The sequence below is a fragment of the Galeopterus variegatus genome, unplaced genomic scaffold (genome assembly GCF_000696425.1).
Source record: "Galeopterus variegatus unplaced genomic scaffold, G_variegatus-3.0.2 Scaffold2162, whole genome shotgun sequence".
NCBI lineage: Eukaryota > Metazoa > Chordata > Mammalia > Dermoptera > Cynocephalidae > Galeopterus > Galeopterus variegatus.
Window position 1 is genome coordinate 233,216 of NW_007728273.1, and position 21,824 is coordinate 255,039.

General features: G+C 39.0%; 1 protein-coding gene and 1 pseudogene across 2 annotated transcripts in view; both read left to right on the forward strand.

Annotated features, from left to right (window-relative positions):
* ACBD3 (acyl-CoA binding domain containing 3) overlaps positions 1 to 20,981 on the forward strand; it is a 34,065-nt gene extending 13,084 nt beyond the window's left edge. Inside the window, exons 2-8 of one of the 2 annotated variants that reach the window (XM_008580792.1) lie at positions 5,541 to 5,682; positions 6,285 to 6,425; positions 9,430 to 9,588; positions 11,261 to 11,435; positions 14,876 to 15,062; positions 17,067 to 17,351; positions 20,452 to 20,981. In XM_008580792.1, coding sequence (XP_008579014.1) covers positions 5,615 to 5,682; positions 6,285 to 6,425; positions 9,430 to 9,588; positions 11,261 to 11,435; positions 14,876 to 15,062; positions 17,067 to 17,351; positions 20,452 to 20,663 — 1,227 coding nt within the window. In that variant the 5' untranslated portion in view covers positions 5,541 to 5,614 and the 3' untranslated portion in view covers positions 20,664 to 20,981. Of the gene's footprint in view, positions 1 to 5,540; positions 5,683 to 6,026; positions 6,031 to 6,284; positions 6,426 to 9,429; positions 9,589 to 11,260; positions 11,436 to 14,875; positions 15,063 to 17,066; positions 17,352 to 20,451 lie in introns of those variants that run through there. The other variant, XM_008580793.1, reaches the window with a different exon arrangement.
* On the forward strand, positions 20,705 to 21,787 carry LOC103597000 (annotated as a pseudogene).
* The last annotated feature ends 37 nt before the right edge of the window (positions 21,788 to 21,824 follow it).

Sequence of the window (21,824 nt, forward strand, 5' to 3'; positions counted from 1 at the left end):
TTATTGGTGGGAGCTAAAAATAAATAAATAAATTCACTCACACACACAAAATAACCGGGGGCGGGGGTGGGGGAGAAGATATAACAACTACAATCCTTTGAAGTTGTTAGAACAAACAAACGGAAAGGACATTGTTGGGTGGGAGGGGGGAGAGGGAGGAGGGAGGGAGGTTTCGGTGTGATGGGCCATAATAGTCAACCACCCTGTATATCAACAAAATAAAAAAAAAAAAAAAAAAATTTAAACCTGAAAAAAACCAAAAAAAAAAAACAAAATTAAAAAAAAAAAAAAAAAAAAAAGAATGGATGTACTGTTTTGCTCATTCTCACAGAATTTGACCCATGAAGTCAGTTTCTTTAGTGTGGTTTGCTGGATCTGGTTTTGGTGGCAGGTGCCTGTGAACAAAGCATGGTGCTGAGCGCTGGGGTTCATGGTAGTGAACAAATCTGTTTGACTGCTTGACCAGGACTAAAACTGGAAACACATTCTTCTTTTCAAAAATACTTTTTGTGTTGTTTGTTTTTTATCAGCTGGCCAATAAAGGGATCAGAACCCTTGCCCTTGATGTTATCAGCACCACGCTGTAACCAAGTGAGCTAACCGGCCTGCCCTAAAAATACTTTTTTTGATATACAGCATGTTCTTAATCCTGTCAGGCATAAAAAGAACAAACATTAAAGTAACATTTCAAAATCCTGAAATTTACCCTGCCTACTGATGAGTCACTTTTTAGTACTCAGGGTTAGACTGACACCTTGCTAAATCATGGGTACAGTTTCCTTGTTTACTTACTTCCATAGTCCCCTGCATCAAATGCTTGAAATAAAGAAGCAAGTTTATTATCTATTAGGAAATGGACCCCCCCTCCATTAGTAAAACATAAGTGGCAGTATTTCACAAATAACTTAATAGTAGTGATAGATTAAAATTTTTTTTCATGCCCATGAGCCCTATCCCTTAGATTCAAATCATTTCCCTGCAACAAAAAAGAATTTGTGTGTGTGTGAAACCAGGATTTTAGGAAAAAAACAAATTAAAAAAAAAATTTATGTGTGCGTGTTTGAAAATTGCTGTATTACATGACTAATTAGAAAAGCATTTGATCTTCCAGTGAATAAAGTTTCCATCTGATTTTGTCTTTATTGACATTTGTTTAAGTCAAAGCAACCAATTTTATAGAATTCATACTTAAAAAAAAAAAAAGGAAAAAACACTCTACCCCCACTGTTTCTCAGGTTCGCCACACCTTTTTTTTTTTCTTTCTTGAATCATCATCAGCATGTAAGATTCAAGACAGGGGCCGGCCCTTGGCTCACTTGGGAGAGTGTGGTGCTGATAGCACCAAGGCCATGGGTTCGGATCTGTATAAAGGGATGGCCAGTTAGCTCACTTGGGAGAGCATGGTGCTGACAACACCAAGTCAAGGGTTAAGACCCCCTTACCAGTCATCTTATAAAAAAAAAAAAAAAAAGATTCAAGACAGAATGATGTAGATTGATTCCTTTCTTATTTTGTAAAACAAAAACCTGAACAATCTTTCAACTAGCAGGCTTGCATCTAAATTTGGAGCTGTTTTTCAAATAATCATCATTTAGTGAAAGTCGGAAGGAAATTGTTCTGGGCTGTGTTTCTCTAATAATTATCTGTGACTTAATAGCATAATACATAGATTAATGTATCTAAAATTAAGGTAGATAGTAAAGGATGGTATGGGCACTTTTAAAATGGAGAAAAACTTTTTGGTAAGTAGTATAAGTATAGATAGTAGCCACTATTGCTTTACATATTTTAATAAACCAGTATCTTAGAATATGGAGTTCTAGCTAGCTAATTTTGTAAGAAAAATCTTAATCACACTTAAAAATATATATATATATCTGTAAGAGCTCTCTCTGCTCTGCCGTCTTCACCATGTGACACCCTGTGATGCTAAGCCACCAACAAAGAAGGCCCTCACCAGATCTGTTACCTGGACTTTGGACTTGCTAGCCTCTGAAACTATTATACAGATACCTCTTAGGTTTATACAGATACGTGGATGGTTAAGATGGGCTTATTTTCATGGATGGATAATTAAATGTGCACTAATGAAGTGATTGCATGGACACCATGCTCAGCTGAACTTTAGAGGATCTCTCTCTCTCTCTCTCTCTCTCTCTCTCTCTGTCTGGTCTTTCTATTTATGATTGACATTATTTACCACAATATAAATATAAGAATTAAAATAGATGTTGAAAAGTTAGAGGAAAAAAAAAGGAACCGTAAGTGTAACCAGTTATTCAAATTATTAAAATTTTCTTTCTACATTCTCTTTGGGCGTTTGGTCATATTTCAGGCATTTTTACATAATTGTAAACATATAATTTTCTATTTTCCTTATTTTAATTAATGTGACATATATCTGTTCTCCGATATGCCTTAAAATTAGCCTCATAAAAGGCCTTACAATTGTCATTTTAATAGCTATATAATCTGTTCAGTGTATTACTGTAATTTAAGCAAAGCGTTATTGTCCAATAGGCTTTTTTCTGTTTTTTAATTTTAAATAATGCAACAGTGAACATTTTTCTTGCTATGATAAGCTTTCACTGGGAAGAGAATGAAAAGAAGAGCAGGTCTTTTAAGCTTGTTGGTTTTTAACATAACCGATAATGTAAAGGTGTATTTTGGTTTTATAAACTCTTAATCCCTTTTGCTTTATTTTTATTATACACTAGGTAGGCACAACTACTGGCCTAACTGAAGGAGTTGGAACAAGTCTACTTCATTACCTTTATTTTTTTTCTAAGTCAGAATAAACTCTAAAATCACTGTTCCTTTATCTCAGTATAATTTTATTATAATTTGTTTGCAGTATGTATATTACTTTAAATAGGTACCGAGAAACAATCATTTACTGTATTGCCAAATTACAAATTTTTAATTGAGCTCAGTAGTTTGCAAGTTCCATGAGGTCAATGAATTCCTAACACCTGACACAATGATTTGCACACAAACTCAATGAATATTTTTAAGTTGAATGGATATAAAAAAATTTACATAATGTTCATCATTGAAATAGCATTCTGAGAGTTGGATTTTGAAACGAGAATTGCCTTTTAGTTGGTAAACATAAAACTATGATAATCCTATTCTAAGAGTTTTAGAGGAAGTTCCTGCTCTTGGTGCTTATTGTATTGTGATTTTGTCTGCTCAAAGACATATATGGCAGGTCCACAGGTTACTGAGTTGTTTTGATTTTTATTAAATAAGGTCAGTGCCACAGTTCTGTTTTTTAAAAAATATTTTTCCAAGTATTGTTTGAGTTTGTTCTTTATAAGTGGGAAAACTCCTCTTCAAACCCCTCCCCAGTTTACCCATCACTTCTCTAGAAGTAGTGCCTCTCTCGTTTAGCTTACCCTTCCATTTTCCTTAAAATGTTGCAGGTAGGCCCATGGCTCGCTCGGGAGAGTGCGGTGCTGATAACACGAAGGCCATGGGTTCAGATCCCTGTATAGGGATAGCCGGTTCGCTCACTGGCTGAGCGTGTTGCTGACAACACCAAGCCAATGGTTAAAATCCCCTTACCGGCTCTCTTTAAAAAAAAAAAAAATGTTGCAAGTAAGGCTTAAATTCTCTTTGGTGGCCACTTCTAATCCTAGCCTTCTCCCTCTTTCTCATTTAGTGTGACTCCTTCTAGATCTTTCTCTTTACGTTTACATTCATATAAATGTGCCTGTAGACTATATATATGTGGGTATATTTAATGTGCTGTATTTCATCACTTCGAAGAGTATTATCTTAATGTGCCATTAAAAAAAGAAAAACTGCTGTTTATAATTGTAAAATACCATAGATTGTAAAACCTAATCTGATTTTAGAGATGTTAAAATGTATGTCTGGGGGGGTGGGGTTGCTTAGAATTGATTTTATGTACTTTTCTGCAGCTTGCTTTTTTCACTTAACAGTATTTCCTATAATTGCTTTATGTATACAACAATCTGAATTTACCACATTATTTTGCTGTTCCCTTGTTGATGACCTTTTAAGTCATTTCCAGTAACAAGAAAACAGTGCTATAATGAATGTCCTCGTATTCACCTCCTTCTATATATTTGGGAGTGCTTATCAAGAACAGATAATGAGAATTAGAATTACTGGATCATAGGGCATGCACATTTATAATTCTGAAATATATTGCCAAATTGTCCTCCAAGATAAATATAAATAACAATTTATACTTTCAACATTAGTATATGAGAGTGGGTACCTGTTACATTCTTCCCACCTTTTTTTTTGATCTGATGGGAGGGCTGGCCCTTGGCTCACTTGGGAGAGTGTGGTTCTGACAACACCGAGGCCAACGGTTCGGATCCCTATATAGGGATGGCCGGTCAGCTCACTTGGGAGAACGTGATGCTGACAACACCAAGTCAGGGGTTAAGATCCCCTTACCAGTCATCTGATGGGAGGAGGGGGTCGTGGAATCTAGTGGTTTCACTTTCTATTTCCTTGACTAGTAAGTTTGAATATATTTTTGGATATTTATTGGCAGTGTCTGTATTTTTTTCTTTTCTGAATTTCGTGTTATATCTTTTAACCCATATTCTTCTAACTCATTAGTGATTTTATTTTGGTCACTACTATATACATGGATGAAACTTGTAGGGAGTATATACTATTTTCTACCCTTTTTAAAAAAAAAAATTGGTAGTTTGTTGTTCTCATTGGACTCAACCAATAATTAATGCTACCATTTATCAAAGAAGCAAAACCATTCTCTAAGGATTTCACATTTTACCAGCACCCAGTTTCATACAGCTTTTGAATGTTGGTGGTAGTTAAGTCTTTACAGGTCAAACTGGCTTCACTCTTAATTGCCCATATGGAAGGAAACCTGCCAGTGCCAACCATAATATGAAGGAAGGCAAAGAATCTAATAGTTACTATTAATTATAATATCCTATTACTTCTGAAGTAGCTGTGTAACCCCCACTTTACTGATGAATAAACTGTGAGGTTAAATAGTCCCACAACTAGGAAGTTACTGAGATGAGATTTATTACCCAGCTGTCTATTTCCAAAACCTCTTTTACCACAATATACTGCCTCAGTGGGGTGGATACATTTTGAATACAGTCTTTCAAAGTATATGTAATCTGTTATGCATGATTATATTACAAGTGATGAATATAAAATTATTTTTTTTAACTATTTTTAAAAATGTTGCATGTTGTTTTTAATATGTGTAAAAGGTGTCAGTTGGTAAACTTGTGTATGTGTGCCTGACTGCAGCTTGACAGATGGGTTTCTCAAGTAGCTTTAACATGAATATTGGTAGTTGGCTTCATTTAAAAATATATAATTCAGCATAAAGGGTTGTTGTCTTAAGCTCTGACTATTAACATTTAGTAATTGAAGTAAAAATCTCATTATAATTATGTTTATATCCATCACAGGCAGTTTGTAATATATCTTCTAGCAAAGCTTCAGTATATAATCCTGAAAATCATGTATTTTGCTAGTGCTAATTATTTTCTTTGTATTTCTTTGTCTTATAGAAAAAGATGGCAAAGCGTTCCATCCAACTTACGAAGAAAAACTGAAGCTTGTGGCACTGCATAAGCAGGTTCTTATGGGCCCATATAATCCAGACACTTGTCCTGAGGTTGGATTCTTTGATGTGTTGGGAAATGACAGGAGGTAATAGTGTTTTATTGTGTAGTGAATTTAATGAGAATAATGTTGGAAAAGAGTACAGTGTGACTGGGTTAAGATGTAAATAGCTGGCTCATTAGCTTAAATGAGAACTGAAACAAACATTTTTGCTTGCAGCTTCTGGAGTCTTCACATTTCTATCTGTTTTTGGCTTGGAGATGTTTATGGCTAAATATTGTGGAAGAAGTTTACTCATCTGATTGTGAACATAAGACAAGTGCAACTTCATGTGATTCTTCCTAAATAACAGCAAAAAGCAGCCATTTAAAATATATAGTAATTGATTCCCTTTTTGGGACATATAGAGAGTTGTGACAAAAAGGCACATATGATGTAAGGAAAATACAACATTGATATCCTTTTGCTATATAGGAATTACCAGTGCAGTTAAATTAAGTTCGGATTGTATGTGGTGTATTTAGTAAGTCAGTACATGCCTGTTGAAACGTGAAGTTGTGAGCCTTTTGCTTTTAGTAGAAACATTCTTTATTTTAGTTATAATTGAGAATTGTTTGTATTTAGTTTAAATTAAATCAAACTCTTGTTTATTGAGAAGGGGAGGTAACTTTTCTTGTTATTCCTTACAGGAGAGAATGGGCAGCCCTGGGGAACATGTCTAAAGAGGATGCCATGGTAGAGTTTGTCAAACTCCTGAATAGGTGTTGCCATCTGTTTTCAACGTATGTTGCATCCCACAAAATAGAAAAGGAAGAGCAAGAAAAAAAAAGGTGAAGCTTGAGGGCACGGAACACTTTACCCCCGTGTGTAGCCCAGTAGACTGATGCTCTTGCTTTATGGAGTATCTGTTCTAGATCAGGTGTCTTCCCGTGAGTCCCCACTTCTTAAGGCAATTATTCAAACTTCCTAATGTGAACAGTTATTTATATTATGAGTTTTGAGGGTCCATCCATCATGGCAGCATATCTTTTGTCTTACTACACTGTTTTTGAACAAGCTCCACCGTAAACTTGACCACTCCCTCTTCCCTGTCCTCTTGCTGCTCTGCTGGTGTGTCCCTTGAGCTTCTGGTATATTCATGCTCCATTTCATGGTTATCAGCTGTGCTACGTGGTAGTCCTTGTGTAGATGCTCATATTGGCTTTGGCTACAAGATGGCTTATTAATTATTTCCATGGTTTGGAGGGGCTGCTGCTGAATGTACTGTTTATGGGATTCTCTGTTGTAAATGTGAATTAGAATTACAGTTAGCACCTTATTTATCTCGAGGTTTCCAGCAACTTTGACTATGTAAATTTCTAGGTAATGAAAACAATGCTCCAAAGACAGTTTTTCCTCAGATTATATTATACTTTAGGAACACTTGTTTCTAAAACAAGTGTTTTCTACCTCAAGCTAGATTAGAAATAACAGACTAGAAGAAAGAAATAGCCTGATAGGGAGAAGATAGAAACCATGAAAAATAGACACAAGAATTTTAAAAGTATGGCAGTAAAGGGTCATTTATTATGAAGGTAAACTTCTTCATCACAATATTATGACAAAGTACAATTTTTGTTGTTGTTTGTGGCTGGCTGAACCCTTGACCTTGGTGTTATCAGCACCACTTTAACCGAGTGACCTAACCGGCTGGCCCCATAGTACAATTTTTGTTTGTAGTTATAACCCCTCAGTCATCAAGAGACAGAGCACTAGATATAATGTATTCCTGTTTAAGAGGAGAGGAAACAGCCTAGTTACATTTTCAGAAGATAGTTATCCAAAGGAAGATTTTTTTTTTTGTTATCCATAGGAAAAGTTTTGATTCTTATAAGAATGGAATGAGGTTCCTTTAACTGGAAAATTGATTTATATGCTACAATCCATTGTGTAGTGATGTTGGACAATATGTTGTAGCTATAATGTCTTTGGAAGTATGTATACATTGCTTTTTTAAGTTCTTATTTTAATGATAAATACTCATATTTCTCTTAAACATCGTCAAAAGTTACTACTACTATTCATCTTAGCATATGGAACTGCAATTTTCCTTTTAAAAATATACTTCTGTCATGAAGTCCATATAGAATTCTTTTTAAAGAGTTTTAAGACTAGGGCCGGCCCGGTGGCGCACTGCTACAGTGCGCTGCTTGGGAGCGTGGCAGCGCTCCCGCCGAGGGTTCGGATCCCACATACAGACCGGTTCCCGCTCACTGGCTGAGCGAGGTGTGGGCGCAGCACCGAGGTTTGCGATCCGGGGGGGGGGGGGGGGGGGGGACGGGCGCGACACTGAGGGTTGCGATCTGTTGCCAGACACGAAAAAAGACAAAAAGGAAAAAAAAAAAAAGAGTTTTAAGACTAGATTTCATCCATCCTGAAGCTTAAGCTCTCATCTATGGAACTTCCTGCTCTGTTCCAGCTGTGACACATTAAAAGTAGGTCATGTATTATTGCTGTATTTTGAGCCTTGGCTGTGTCTCAGGTATGTTGTTAATCACTTACAGGAGTTTGTGGGGTGAAAGTAGGGTAACCCAGACAGATCCCATGGGAGGACCAAGAAATGGTGTCTTCTCTGGAGAATCCTTGGAAATCTTCCCTTTTTCCTGTGTGCAATCTCCTCGTACTCCACACCACTCTTAGACCCATAAGGAGTATGTTCCTAGTGCGACAATCTGTTCTTTTTGGAAAGGATCTTGTAGGGTAGGCAAGAGCTGGAAAGGGCTGCACCCAGAAGTCCAACTGTTCTTTTTAAAATTAAAAGCTTTTTAAATGTTTAGAATTACAGAAATATTACACAAATACATGCAATATAAATGATTTTCTTCTTTTTTTTTTTTTTCTTTTTTCGTGTCCAGCAACGGATTGCAGCCCTCAGTGTCGCGCCCGTACCGGGCCAGGACCGGCAACGGGATGCAACCCTCGGTGTTGCTCCCACACCTCGCTCAGCCAGTGAGCGGGAACCGGTCTGTATGTGGGATCCGAACCCTCGGCGGGAGCGCCGCCGCACTCCCAAGCGGTGCACTGTAGCAGTGCGCTACCGGGCTGGCCCATAAATGATTTTCCATTTATGCCAATATGTGAAGCACAAACTGAAAATCGTCCTTCTCACCTTTCTTTTAATTTTACTCTCTTTTCTATATGTGGTAACTGACAAATTTAGGGTGTATCCTTCCAGACCTTCTTCTATGTATTTACCTGCTTTTTTAATTAAACAAATGTATTAAATGTCTTTACTTATTAGGCCATGTAGTTCTACCCCTTTTTTTGTGGCTACATGGCATTTTGGGGTGGATTTTTCATTTCCACACCCGTTTATTGAGTGCTTGTTCTTTCCAGCACTGTGCTAAGCCCTGAGGACGTAGTGGTGGGAGGTAGGCAGACTCTGCCCTGTGGAGCATATGCTTTAATGGGTAAGGCAGGTGTATTGCTTAATTTATCACACAAATTTAGTTGCAGCTACAGCAAGTATTATGAAGGAAAAGCTTCTAGTGCTGTGAGCATAGAGGGGATCCTTCAGGGTATAGGTATATCATAAAGATTTAAGTACTGTCTTATTAATTGACACCCTTTTTTATTGTTGTGCAACAGTAATTATTCTTGATGTGATCTTGTATATTGTGAGATTGACTCCATATGATAACTTTCTACCATGAAGTGCGCATTTCAAATTTTGATGCATATTGCCACATTTTTCTCTAAAAAGGTTGTGTCACTTTTCGCTGGGGTATGGAGTGTTGTTATTTTTGAACAGGAGTCATTGTATAGAGATCATTTTCTCTGTCCTTTACCTTGTAGGAAGGAGGAGGAGGAGCGAAGGCGGCGTGAAGAGGAAGAAAGAGAACGTCTGCAAAAGGAGGAGGAGAGACGTAGGAAAGAGGAGGAGGAAAGGCTGCGACGGGAGGAAGAAGAGAGGCGACGAATAGAAGAAGAAAGGCTTCGGTTGGAGCAGCAAAAGTAAGTTTGTTGTGTGGCTTTTATTTTAAAATGATAAATGGCCTACTACACTGTTGTGACTTGAGTTTTTACCATTGCATGCCTTAGAATAATTCTGTGATTTGTATGACTAGGAGGTAGACCAGTATTAGCTACTTGCCATTTTTACCAGTGATCTGTTACTAAAGAGGGCCTTGCCTTAAGCATCAGTTGGTTGCAAAAAGAGGAATGTATTAGAAGGATTTGGGATTAGCTTTCAGAACCCAGGGACTAGAAGCAGGAGTTGAGGTCGGTCAGTTGTTTTCTGTCTGTGAGTCCACGTGATCTCTTGCCTTTTCTTCTCCCAGCTTATGTCTCTGCTTCGTTCTCCTCTCTGCAAATTGTCACTGTCTGCTTTGGCATATGCAAGGCTGTCCCAGCCTGGATTTGTGTGGTGTATGTTTCCATGCATCCAACAGAGACTGGCTGAAGTCTGTGAGACCCAGTTACAAATTCCTAGGACAGAGGATCTAGTTGGCCAGTCTATGTCAGGTGTTCGTCCCTAGTCCAGGACTTGGAGGCTGAAACTACTTCTTTCAGTAAGGGCTGCGAGAACAGCTATCTCAGAAGGAACTGGTTCTTCAAGAGGGAGCTGTGGGTACAAAGAGGAAGTGATTAACACCAATAAAATGCTGGAAAGAAAGCCTAGCGTTCTAGGCTGGCATGGCATGCAGGTTAAACCAGAGAACATGTGGGTCCATTGAGTTCTCATTATTTCTGGGTGTCTGCAGAAAAAGCTTCAGTTCTAGCCTCAAACTGATCTAGGGCCTCATTCTACTGAATGTTCTTTTGGTGTGGGGGGTGCCCTTGGTGGACCCAGCGTTGTGCTGTATTTAGAAGTCTGTGAGATTTTGCTTTGTTATCTATTAATAGATAGCTTTGAAGTCTTTGTTAAGTTGGTAGCATAACTGAGTTAAGAGGTATGTGGATTCTCTATGAAAGAAAATAAAAGAGAATTGTAATAGTATATAGAAATTAGTAGTTCCAAACCACATACGTCTAGTCATTTCAGTGTTTTCTCTTTAAGGCAGACTTTAAAATAAAAGCTGTGGACCCTCAAATTTTCACTGGCTTTTATTTATACTCACCAGGGCCACCTGTAACACCTTTTAGCTATTCTTCTGCCTCTTACTGTTTTTCATGTATTTAGGTAGAGAAGCTGTAGCCAACAGTTAAATACCTCATCTCTGCCTTACGTGACAGTCCATCATTGTATAGTATCATGGTTCATTGGGAGAGCTCTGGAGCCAGACTGCCTGGATTTGAGTCCTGGCTCTGGCATCTACTAGCAAGTTGCTGAACCTTATGAACCTCAAAGGGTTGTTGTGAGGACTAAATGGGTTACATGGAAGTGCTGTCAACACTGCATGGCACATAGTAAGGGCACAGTAAATATTAGCATGTGGTGGTGATGGTGGTCATGATGATATGCTTATTATTCTCCATTCTGAGTTTTTTTGAGAAAGCTAAGTAAAAAATTAGAGGCCAGGTTTATTTTATTCGATCTTTTTTCTGGGCTTGGGACACATGCTGATTGGTATACATTACTAGCTTAGTCATTTTTAAGAGTTAAAAACTAAATAACAAGGACATTTTATTTTGTCGTGAACAATCTCCTGTAGTCAGACTAGTATATATTTTTTAATGTTTTTAGGCAGCAGATAATGGCAGCTTTAAACTCGCAGACTGCCGTGCAGTTCCAGCAGTACGCGGCCCAGCAGTATCCAGGGAACTACGAACAACAGCAAATTCTCATCCGCCAGTTGCAGGAGCAGCACTATCAGCAGTATATGCAGCAGTTGTACCAAGTCCAGCTTGCACAGCAACAGGTACGATAGACAACCCCAGAATTCAGCCTTAGAGAGGGTTTTTAGTTTCATTGGAACCCAAGTTCTTTTTTTAACAGTTGCCAATGAATTTTGCATTAGTTAGCTGCTAAGGTATAAAATTAACTTTTAGGTGATTTTTTAGGAAGACTAGCATTGCACTGGCAATTACGAGAGTAATTTGCTATTGAAACAACAAATGTTATTTTGTTTGTTATACTGTCATAAAGGTATTTGAGAGTTGTGTGGACTGAGTGTCGTTACAATGAGTTTGGCATAGACCTTAATAGTTGTCCTGGAACTGTGAGGACCTGGGTAACTAGCCTTAGTTCAAGGGCGTCCTTTAGGCAGTGCACTGTCAGAGCTTCCAGTGGGAGGACTCCCTGCCCTAAGGCCATAGGCTACTTCTGCAGAGCTACATCGTGTCTGCCTTGACTTTTATGTTAGGCACTGTAGCTAGCAGTGCTTGCGACAATACATTGTTATTCTTCCTCAAACTCCCTACCCCCAAATATAGGACAGTATAGTTATTCAGCATTTCTTATTACATGATGTAATCCTGTGTTGTTTTTTCCCAAATTCTTTAAATTCCTTGAAAATATGTATTCTTACCTATAGTACCTTTCCCCCTGAGTCTTCAGCATCAGGGTGAAGGTAAAAAGCACTGCAGGTTTTGTATAATCCTTAATAGGAGGAAGATGACAAACCAGTGTTTATTCAAGATAATTAGTGGTATTTTTGAGGGATTTCTTCTCTGCCCTCTAAAGCCTGTTTCTACTTTAGCGTTTCACTTCCCTCTTTCTGCTTCTTTGATAGACATTCAGATAATTTTTTAATGGATAGCTCATAAACACTGTCCTGTTTATAGGTTCTTTCACTTAATGAGAAGAAAGTAGAGTAGAGCAAAACCAAGAATCTTTGAAATGGATGTAGAAAGCCATAATTGCGATTAGAATGATCAAACTCAGTTTATCAAATCAATTGGTTGCCTCTGGAAGAGAGAAGGATAGGGACTAGGGAAGGAACAGAGGGAACTTCAGCCCTATAAAGTATTAAGTTTTATATAAATACTGAGCAAAATGATAATGGGAATACTTGTTAATTTTGGGGTGTAGTTACATGTGTGGGTGTTTGTTACATTGTTCCTGTACCTTTCTGTGCTTTTTAAAACTTCTAAAGTATAGAAGAGAGACTATGTAAATAAATAATTAACAATCTGTTATATGTAATAGATATATATTCATGGGCAGTGGTATCCCAGAGAAGGGAGTTGTTCATTCCCCTAGTTTCAAGAAAGGCCTAGTGGAGAAGGGACCATTTGAGCTGGGACTATTGATCATCAGCAAAAATGCTTTTTTTTTTTTTTTTTGCTTTCCTGTCATGCAGTGAATGTTTCTGAGCGTGCTGACTTGTTTTGGTTGTGTGCATTTTTTCTGGAAACTGGTACTCCTAGAAAACTAATATAGAAATTAGAATTTAGGCCTTGGAAGAAGGTATTTTAAAATCTTAGGTGTGGGGCCGGCCCAGTGGCGCACTCCGTAGAGTGCGGTGCTTGGGAGTGCGGTGGCGCTCCCGCCGAGGGTTCGGATCCCATATAGAGACCGGTCCGCTCACTGGTTGAGCGCGGTGCGGGCACGACACCGAAGGTTGTGATCCCGTTGCCTGTTGTGGTATGGGCGCAACACCGAGGGTTGCGGTCCCGTTACCGGTCACCAAAAAAAGACAAAAAGGAAAAAAAAAAAATCTTAGGTGTGTTACTAGCCTGCACTAGCAACAGAGAGAAGTGTAGCTGTTCGTTTAAGTAATTGGCTTGGCTGGCCGGTTAGCTTAGTTGGTTAGAGCGCAGCCTTATAACCCCAAGGTCATGGGTTTGGATCTCTATACTGACCATCCGCCAAAAAAAAAAAAAGTAATTGCCTTATAAATGATGTATTAAATGAAACGTGTTCACAGATGTGCCAAGTATGTCATTATCCCTAAACCATAGGATTAGAATGACTTTTTCCCATATACATATGTATATATACATTTTTTTTCCTGCAGTGAACGTATGCTTGACTTAGTGTTTTAGATTAAAACGTTATTAATATGCCAAAATGCTCATCAATAGTAGAATGGATAAATAAATTTTATATTTTCACGATGGAATATCCTATAGCAATGTAAACAACAAAATACAATTACTTATGACCCTATAGATGAGTCTTACAAAAGTGATGTTGAGTGAAAGAAGCCAGATATAAAAAAACAGCTTAGGGCCGGCCTGTGGCTCACTTGGTAGAGTGCGGTGCTGATAACACCAAGGCCCTGGGTTCGGATCCCATATAGGGATGGCCAGTTTGCTCACTGGCTGAGCGTGGTGCTGACAACACCAAGTCAAGGGTTAAGATCCCCTTACCGGTCATCTTTAAAAAAAAACAACAACAACAAAAAAAAACAGCTTATACTATACAATCCATTTATATAAAGTTCAAAAACAGGCAAAGCAAGTCTGTAGTATTATAAGTCAGAATAGTTTGTTAGCCTTGGGGGGAGGTTCCAGGAAAAGGGGTATTAGGGAGGATTCTAGGATGCAGGTATCTTGCTCTGGGTGTTGGTTACATGGACATGTTTGATTTATGAAAATTGATCAAGCTGTATAATTTATGATTTGTGCACTTTTATATATGTATGTTAAAATCCAATTTAAAGTTCCCCCCAAAGTTACTTAAGTAATACTTAGGTATTTCAAATAATATCTGTCCATCTTGACTCAGAAAAGGACTGTCCCAAATAGTTGTTCTTTGGGCCGTGCCCGTGGCGCACTCGGGAGCATGCGGCGCTGGGAGCACAGCAGTGCTCCCGCCACAGGTTCGGATCCTATATAGGGATGACTGGTGCACTCACTGGCTGAGTGCGGTGCGACTGGTCTCAAAAAGGACAAAAAAAAAAAAAAAATAGTTGTTCTTTGGGTTAAAGATGTTTTTATTCTCCCATTTTGACTCAGAGGATATTTTTAATTTCGTACATATGAATATACACATTTTAATCATGATCATATAAAGTGACAAATTCTATGTATTGAATTTTATAAGGATTTTCTTCAATTTTAAGAATACATGTTACTGTGTTCAATTTTTGCCTTTAGTAGTTTTATTTTAGGTTGATTATTTTCTACCTAATTTAATTTTTCCTGATTGGTTATTCTAGTGATTCTCAGATAACAGAAATGTGATTCTTAGAGTTTTTTGTCCACATTAATTTTTATCATTTTTAGGTGTCAGTTTGATATTGTACTACTAATATTCATTGTACACAGGATAAAAACTGATAAAAGATTGTTAGTAATTTCTTGAACAGCTCTTTGGTGGGGCAAAAGCATGAGGTCAGAATGCAGTCCACTGCAAATGTCCCATTGGCTAGCCTTTCTGGTCAGTGTGTCTTCACTTTCTTTCAACTTGTAGGCAGCATTACAGAAACAGCAGGAAGTAGTAGTGGCTGGGGCTTCTTTGGCTACATCATCAAAAGTGAATGCAGCTGTACCAAGTGATATGACGTCAGTTAATGGACAGACCAAAACCCACACTGATAACTCTGAAAAAGAACTTGAACAAGAAGCCGCAGAAGAAGCCTTGGAGAATGGACCAAAAGGTATGGTTTACCATATGTGTTCATCCATCCAGATGTCATGATTCATACTCCATGAAAAACAAAACCCAAGAAGTCAGGTTAACTAGCTTTTGAGAGCAATTACATGTTTGCAGCAGTTGAACACTTTTTCACTCTTTTTAGTCTGAAACCGATGCTTCTGGTGACCCTTAGAATAGTGTAGAAGAGCTAATCAGATCTCTTTTGAACACTTTTAAGACAAAATATATCTTTTGTCTTATTATATATATCAGTTATCTATTACTGTGTATAACAAGTTACACCCAAATTCAGCAGGTTAAAATTACAATAAACATTTATTATCTTGCACAGTTTCTGTGGGTCAGGAATTCAGGAGCAGTTTAGCTGGATGGTTCTGGCTCAGGGTCTATCAGGTTGCAGTTGAGATGTTGACTGGGGCAGTAGTCTTGTGAAGCCCTGACTGGGACTAGAGGATCTGCTTCCAAAATGGTTCCCTTGCATGGCTGGCAGGTTGGTGCTGGCTGCTGGGAGGAGGCCTAAGTTCCTTGCCCCATGAAGCCTCTCCATAGGGCTGCTTGAGTGTCTTTAACACACCATCTGAAAAAGAATAAGGCTGAAGTGGCAGTGTCTTTTCTGCCCTGACTTTGGAAGTTATACATCAGCACTTCTGCTGTATTCTGCTGGTCACATATACCATCCCTGAAATATTGTGAGTGGTGGGTGACCTAACAAGTGCATGAAGACCTGGAGATGAGGGTAACAGGGGGCCTTCTTGGAGGCTGGCTACCGTATATTACAATGTATTTTTTGAGACTAAAGTACCATGTTGCCCAGAAGATGATGTAGCATTTTCAAAGCTCTACTAGCTTTCCATGGGCAGCTCATTCATTAATTCAACAATTGGTTGAAGGTTTTTTGAGAGCTAGGGGCTCTGGAAAACAGAGGTGAGGCAAAATAACGTACATAAAATGTAAATTATAGCTGTGGTAAGTACTACGATAGAGAGAGGAGAGGCACGTTATAGTTTGAGAGAGTGTGATGGAGGAGTGTGACCTAGTCGGAGGTCGCCAGAGGCTTTCCTGAGGGACAGTTGAGTTGAGAGATCTGAAGCAAGAATAGGAGTTAACTAAGTAAGAAGGCATAGAAGAGCATTTCAGTGACATGACCATAGTCAGGGATGCTGGTGTGGTTCATAAGAAATTTGATTTCAGAGATCCTCCTTGTCTTTTTAGAACAAGTGACAGAAAATAGCCTCAGAAAAGACCTTGAAAATCCCTTGGTTTACACCCCCTTCCTTTTTTTTCTTTTGGCTGCTAGCAGGTACAGGGGTCTGAACCCTTGACCTCTCCCTTTTTTCTTATCAAGAGTTTATGCCAGTAATTTCAAATGAGAGAAAATCTTTTGTCAAAGGCTCTGTGACTAACTGGAAAATCTAAGTAGTCCAGTGCTCGTAGATACTGCTCAGTAACAAGACTTCATCCCCTTTTCTCAGTCCTTAATGGTTCTAATCTTGTCTCAGTTTTTCTTTGAGCTCCTTTAGAATTGCCTCTAGAGCTTTGGGATACTCAGAGATCAACACTTTTTTTTCAGCAAATAGACTGTCAAAGCCCTGTTTTCTTTGTTCACATCCAAAAGAGTAACTTATTCCTAGGTCCCAATCTCTCTTCCTTGCTAAAATGTTTCCTTGGCTACAGTTAAGAGAGTTTCCAAGGTTGTTCTTAAATCCTCATATGTAATTAGAGTGTTGAAAAAAAAATCACTTATAAGATTGTGGATTACATTTGTTGCTTGATGTAGTATGATGACCTCTGAATACATGTGATATTAAGTGTAGTCATCTGGGGTGAGACTTTGAGGTGAGACTTCCACGATAAGGCTTCTATATCCCTTCAAGTCCTTGGTTTGAGCTAGATCATATTGCACTTGGTGCCTGAGTGTGACTGGGTAGGTGGTCCTATGCAAATGTTGCCACCTGAACGGTGAAGGCTTTTTCTCTTTAGCTTTTGTAATTTCTGTTGTTTTTAGAATCTCTTCCAGTAATAGCAGCTCCTTCCATGTGGACGCGACCCCAGATCAAAGACTTTAAAGAGAAGATTCGGCAGGATGCAGATTCGGTGATTACAGTGGGCAGAGGAGAAGTGGTCACCGTTCGAGTACCCACTCACGAAGAAGGATCGTATCTCTTTTGGGAATTTGCAACAGACAATTATGACATTGGGTTTGGGGTGTATTTTGAATGGACAGACTCTCCAAACACTGCTGTCAGCGTGCATGTCAGTGAGTCCAGTGACGACGACGAGGAGGAGGAAGGTAGAGCCATTGGTCTGTATTCAGTATCTGCTGGGTTGTGTGTTCGCACAGATGGTACACAGCTCAGATGTCAGCCATTCTTTTTTTTTTAATAAGTACATTCTAAGATGTTGGCGGGGGCGGGGCAGGTCTGGCCCACAGCTGGCTCTGTTGCTGGTCTGGTTGGTGGGCCCACAGCCGGCTCTGTTGCTGGTCTGGTTGGTGGGCCCACAGCCAGCTATCTTCAGGTCCCCAGGGGCTTCCTGTCAGCCATTCTTAGGCTTCCGGATGAAGGGAACAAGCTCTTCATTAGCAGGGCATTGAGCCAAAAAGGTTGTGAGAAAGGCTTACCTCTTGTAGGAGAGTGGGCCCTAAACATGAATTTTTATTTCTGATATTAGCTTTTTAGGTCATTCTTCTCAGAATTTTTATGTAAATACTGAAACTCACCAGGACAGCCCACCTAAAAAATTTCAGTTGTTCTTCCCTTTGGTAGTCCCTATTTTACTAAAGTGTAATTTTTAATTTTCTCTGAATAAGTAGACAAATTGGGTGTTTTCAAGGACAGCCCAAACTATTTTGGTCTAGAAAACAGGTTATAAAATGTAGTGCTTGTTGTTGCACAGAAAAGTTAGAACTTGGGGCATTTGTACACACCTAGTAAGCACTTAAATTATTTGTTGGCTTGATTGATAGTCATATGGAAGGAGTGTCGTGAGTGTGAGAATGGAAGAACACCATGTTTCAGTTCTTTGGGACTGTACTAGTCCGTTTTCTGTTGCTTATAACAGAATACATGGAACTGGGTAATGTATAAAGAAATAGAATTTATTTCTTAACACTTCTGGAGGCTGGAAAGTCCAAGGTCTGGGGGCCACATCTGGTGATGGCCACCATCTTGGTACAGTCTTGTGGAGATGCAGGGTGTCACATAATGTGGGCTGGGTGAGAACGCACACTGATGTGCTCACTTGTTCTCCTTATAAAGCCCCTAGTCTACTCCCTGACAACCCATTACTCTTGACTGGATTAATCTGTTCATAAGGGCATAGTCCTCAGGATCCAATCAAATGCCATAATCGGATTTCCCACCTTCCTAACACTGTTACATTGGGGATCAAGCTTCAGTGAGTTCTGGGGGGACATTCAAACTGTAGCAGGAACTAACTGACCTTTCAGGTGACTTGTAAACAGACTGCTTGTTCTTGAAGAGGACTGGTAATGTTTCATAAGGATTGTATTGTGATACATTTAGAGAGGTATTGTTGGAAGTGCATGGAGTGATCTTAAAATTTAAAAGTTCAGTCAACTTTTGAGGTATGTGGTTGTTCAGTCATTATCACACCGTGCCACACTCTGGGGCCTCTGGAGTCATGTATGGAAACACACAGCAGGTGTGCCATAGCATTTCTTCAACTTAAGTTTAATTTAATATTCAGTTTACCAGTTAATATTTAATTTAATACTAATCAGTCAGTTGTTCAGCTCCAATGACCATTTTTATTCTTCTACCATTATCTTCATGAACCATCAGAGGGGCCCAGAAATTCCAGTACATCTTGCAAATCGACTCTCACCCCAGAAGCAGATTTGAAATGCTTCATTATGCTGCAGGGCCAGGTTTGAGCTGGTAAATCTGGAAGCATGAGCTGCTTTGTCTTACATGGCATTTTGTTTTCAGCAGTCTTTATTCTGATTACCACCAGCAAGGTAAAGCATTGCCCATAAGTACTACTGACTGAACCAGAGAGTAAAAATACAAGAGTGAAAACAACCAAGAAGAGGTGAGAGGGAGCTGAGCCAGGTGTGACTTCTGTTGTCTCAGGTGCCCCTCGGCAACATCACAACCAGAGGCCTAAGCCCTGCACTGACCGTGCTCATGCATCACAGGGATTCATTAAAATCAGACTCTGTGCAATGTCTAGGAAGGAAGGTTTTGTGTGTGTGTGCAAATTACTGTACTTATAAAGAGCTTTGTGAATAATTTAGAAGGATTCTCTGTTGAGAAGTTGCTTGAGGTAATGTGTCCCTCCTGGCTTGCCTGCTAGGAGCTTCTAAAAGGAGATTTCTTCCTAGTCTGAGCCCTTAGCTGGTGATAGTTTTTGGGTTATTGATGTTGGGAAGAACACTGGTGAAAGTGGCTGAGTCCATTTCTATAGGTGAGAACCTTGGTATCCTTGATCTTAGCTCTAAAATATGTCCCTGAAATGGAAGATAGCATTACCTCCCCTTGTATCATTCCTAATCATAAAATGATTTGCAACTAAAACTAGTCCATCAAAACCTCTGTGTTAATAGGAACAACAGTGAGGGTTTATTGCTCCCAAGAATTGTTTGCTAAGAGTGAGCATAAGTTCATCCCATTTGAAAACTTAGTTTATAAAGTACATTTGTCCATATGCCGTAGGAGGCTACTCTGCCACCACCATGTCTTGTCCCTAATGTGCATTTTATGAGTAGTCCTGGCTTGATTGCAAATGGAAGAAGAGTCCATTTTTTTTTTTGTTGTTGTTGTTGGTTTGGTTTTTCTGCCTATTAATGAAAATAATTGAACATTCACGGTGTTTCTGAATGCCTGCCTCTCTACTGTGGCGTTTTCACTTTACTCTTTATAGGAGAGTACTTCAGAAAGTTCATGGAATAATAGAATTAAAAGATAATAAGAATCTTTCCATGAACTTTTTGAAGTACCCTCATATTTAAGATGACAGAAATAGTCCTCATAAGCTACCTTTCTCTTCCTAGAATGGGGAGGACCCATCAGAGCAACATTTTGCTTGATCCTACTCAGAGATGAGCAAGATTGCTCCTATTGGGAAGGAATTAGGAATTGAATGGATACGGAAGGAGAAAAATGGGGGCCAGAAGTAGGTGCCTGCTACCACCACCAGGTGTTCACCACTGGGCTCCCAGAGCCCGGAACAGTGCTTGGTACATAGCCAGTGCTCAGGAATTTGGATGAAGGAACGAGTGAATACATGCTCACATGCGTATAAGTTGTAGAATGTTTCAAGAGAATTCCTAACAAGCAATTTCTCAAAGAAAGGATAGAGTTTGAATGCTTGATTCAAATGTGGTTCCCAGGATCTGTTCATTGACTTGTTTCCATTATTTCTCATAGAAAACACCACTTGTGAAGAGAAAGCCAAAAAGAATGCCAGCAAACCTCTGCTGGATGAGATTGTGCCTGTGTACCGACGGGACTGTCATGAGGAAGTGTATGCCGGCAGCCACCAATACCCAGGGAGAGGAGTCTATCTCCTCAAATTTGACAACTCCTACTCTTTGTGGAGGTCAAAATCCGTCTACTACAGAGTCTATTATACTAGATAAAGATGTTGTTACAGAATCTGGAGTCTAGGGTTGGGCAGAAGATGGCATTTAATTTGGAAATTTCTTTTGACTGTTGTGGAGCACTGGAGTCAGTGCTTACACTGTTGATTTTGGTCTGATAGTTTGTGAACTCTTTTTGGGAATCAGAATTTCCCTGAGACTCTTTAGCATTAATACTTTGGGGTCAAAAGGGATTCCTCAGACTCATCCAGCCCTTGGGTGCTGACCAGCAGAGTTACCAGTGGATGCTGAAGTTACATGAACTATGTGTTAAATATGTAAAGTCTCCAAAATAAAACATCCCAGTGTTGACCTGCCTGGCTGCTGGTTAGCCCATTACTGCCTGCTCCACATGTTTTATGAGAGCCCATAGTCACAATGCTCTCTAATTTGAAATCCTTACGCTAATAGTCTACATCAGGTGCAGCTGGCTTTGATTGAAAGCCACTGTTTTTAAAACTTAAGACCTCATAAATTATAATAGAAAAAGAAATTGCGTCAATTTGATCTTGTCCTGAATGACCCAACTATTTTTACTTTGGATGCAGTTGTTGAGTTCAGAGTTATATTACAGATAATTATATTCTGAGATCATCTTAAACTAGAATGTTCAACCCCAATTGACAAAGTATCAAGATACGTAGAACACCTCAAACGTCCTCCTTAGTGAGCCTCCGCAAACTCTCAGTCCTTTGTCTTCGTTTGGTGTTCATACTATCACTAGCAAAATAAAATTAATTAATTTTTGTTTGATTTGGCTTTATAGAGCATCTCAATTCAAACTTTTGTGCAGAGCATATAGTTAGGGATTTTGTAAACTCAAATTGGTACCTACTGGATTAAAATATATAAAATCATTTAAATATTATTCAGTGTATGGGGAGTAACATTGCACTAATGTGGAAATTACTGCCAGAGACAGACCATTTTCTTTTGATCTGGTACTGCTGAGGCATAAACCCTACATGATTCCAGTTTGGAATTACTTATCAGAGAACTGGAAATGCATATGCCCTTGCTTAAATCTTACAGCTTTAATCTGTATTATGTCTTTATTAATGGGAAGAGGTAAATCTTTTCCATGCTGAAAACAAATGTGGATTAATTGCCTCAAATTTGTGTAAGTGATTGGCTTCAAGAGATTCTTGTTTTCGGAAGGGA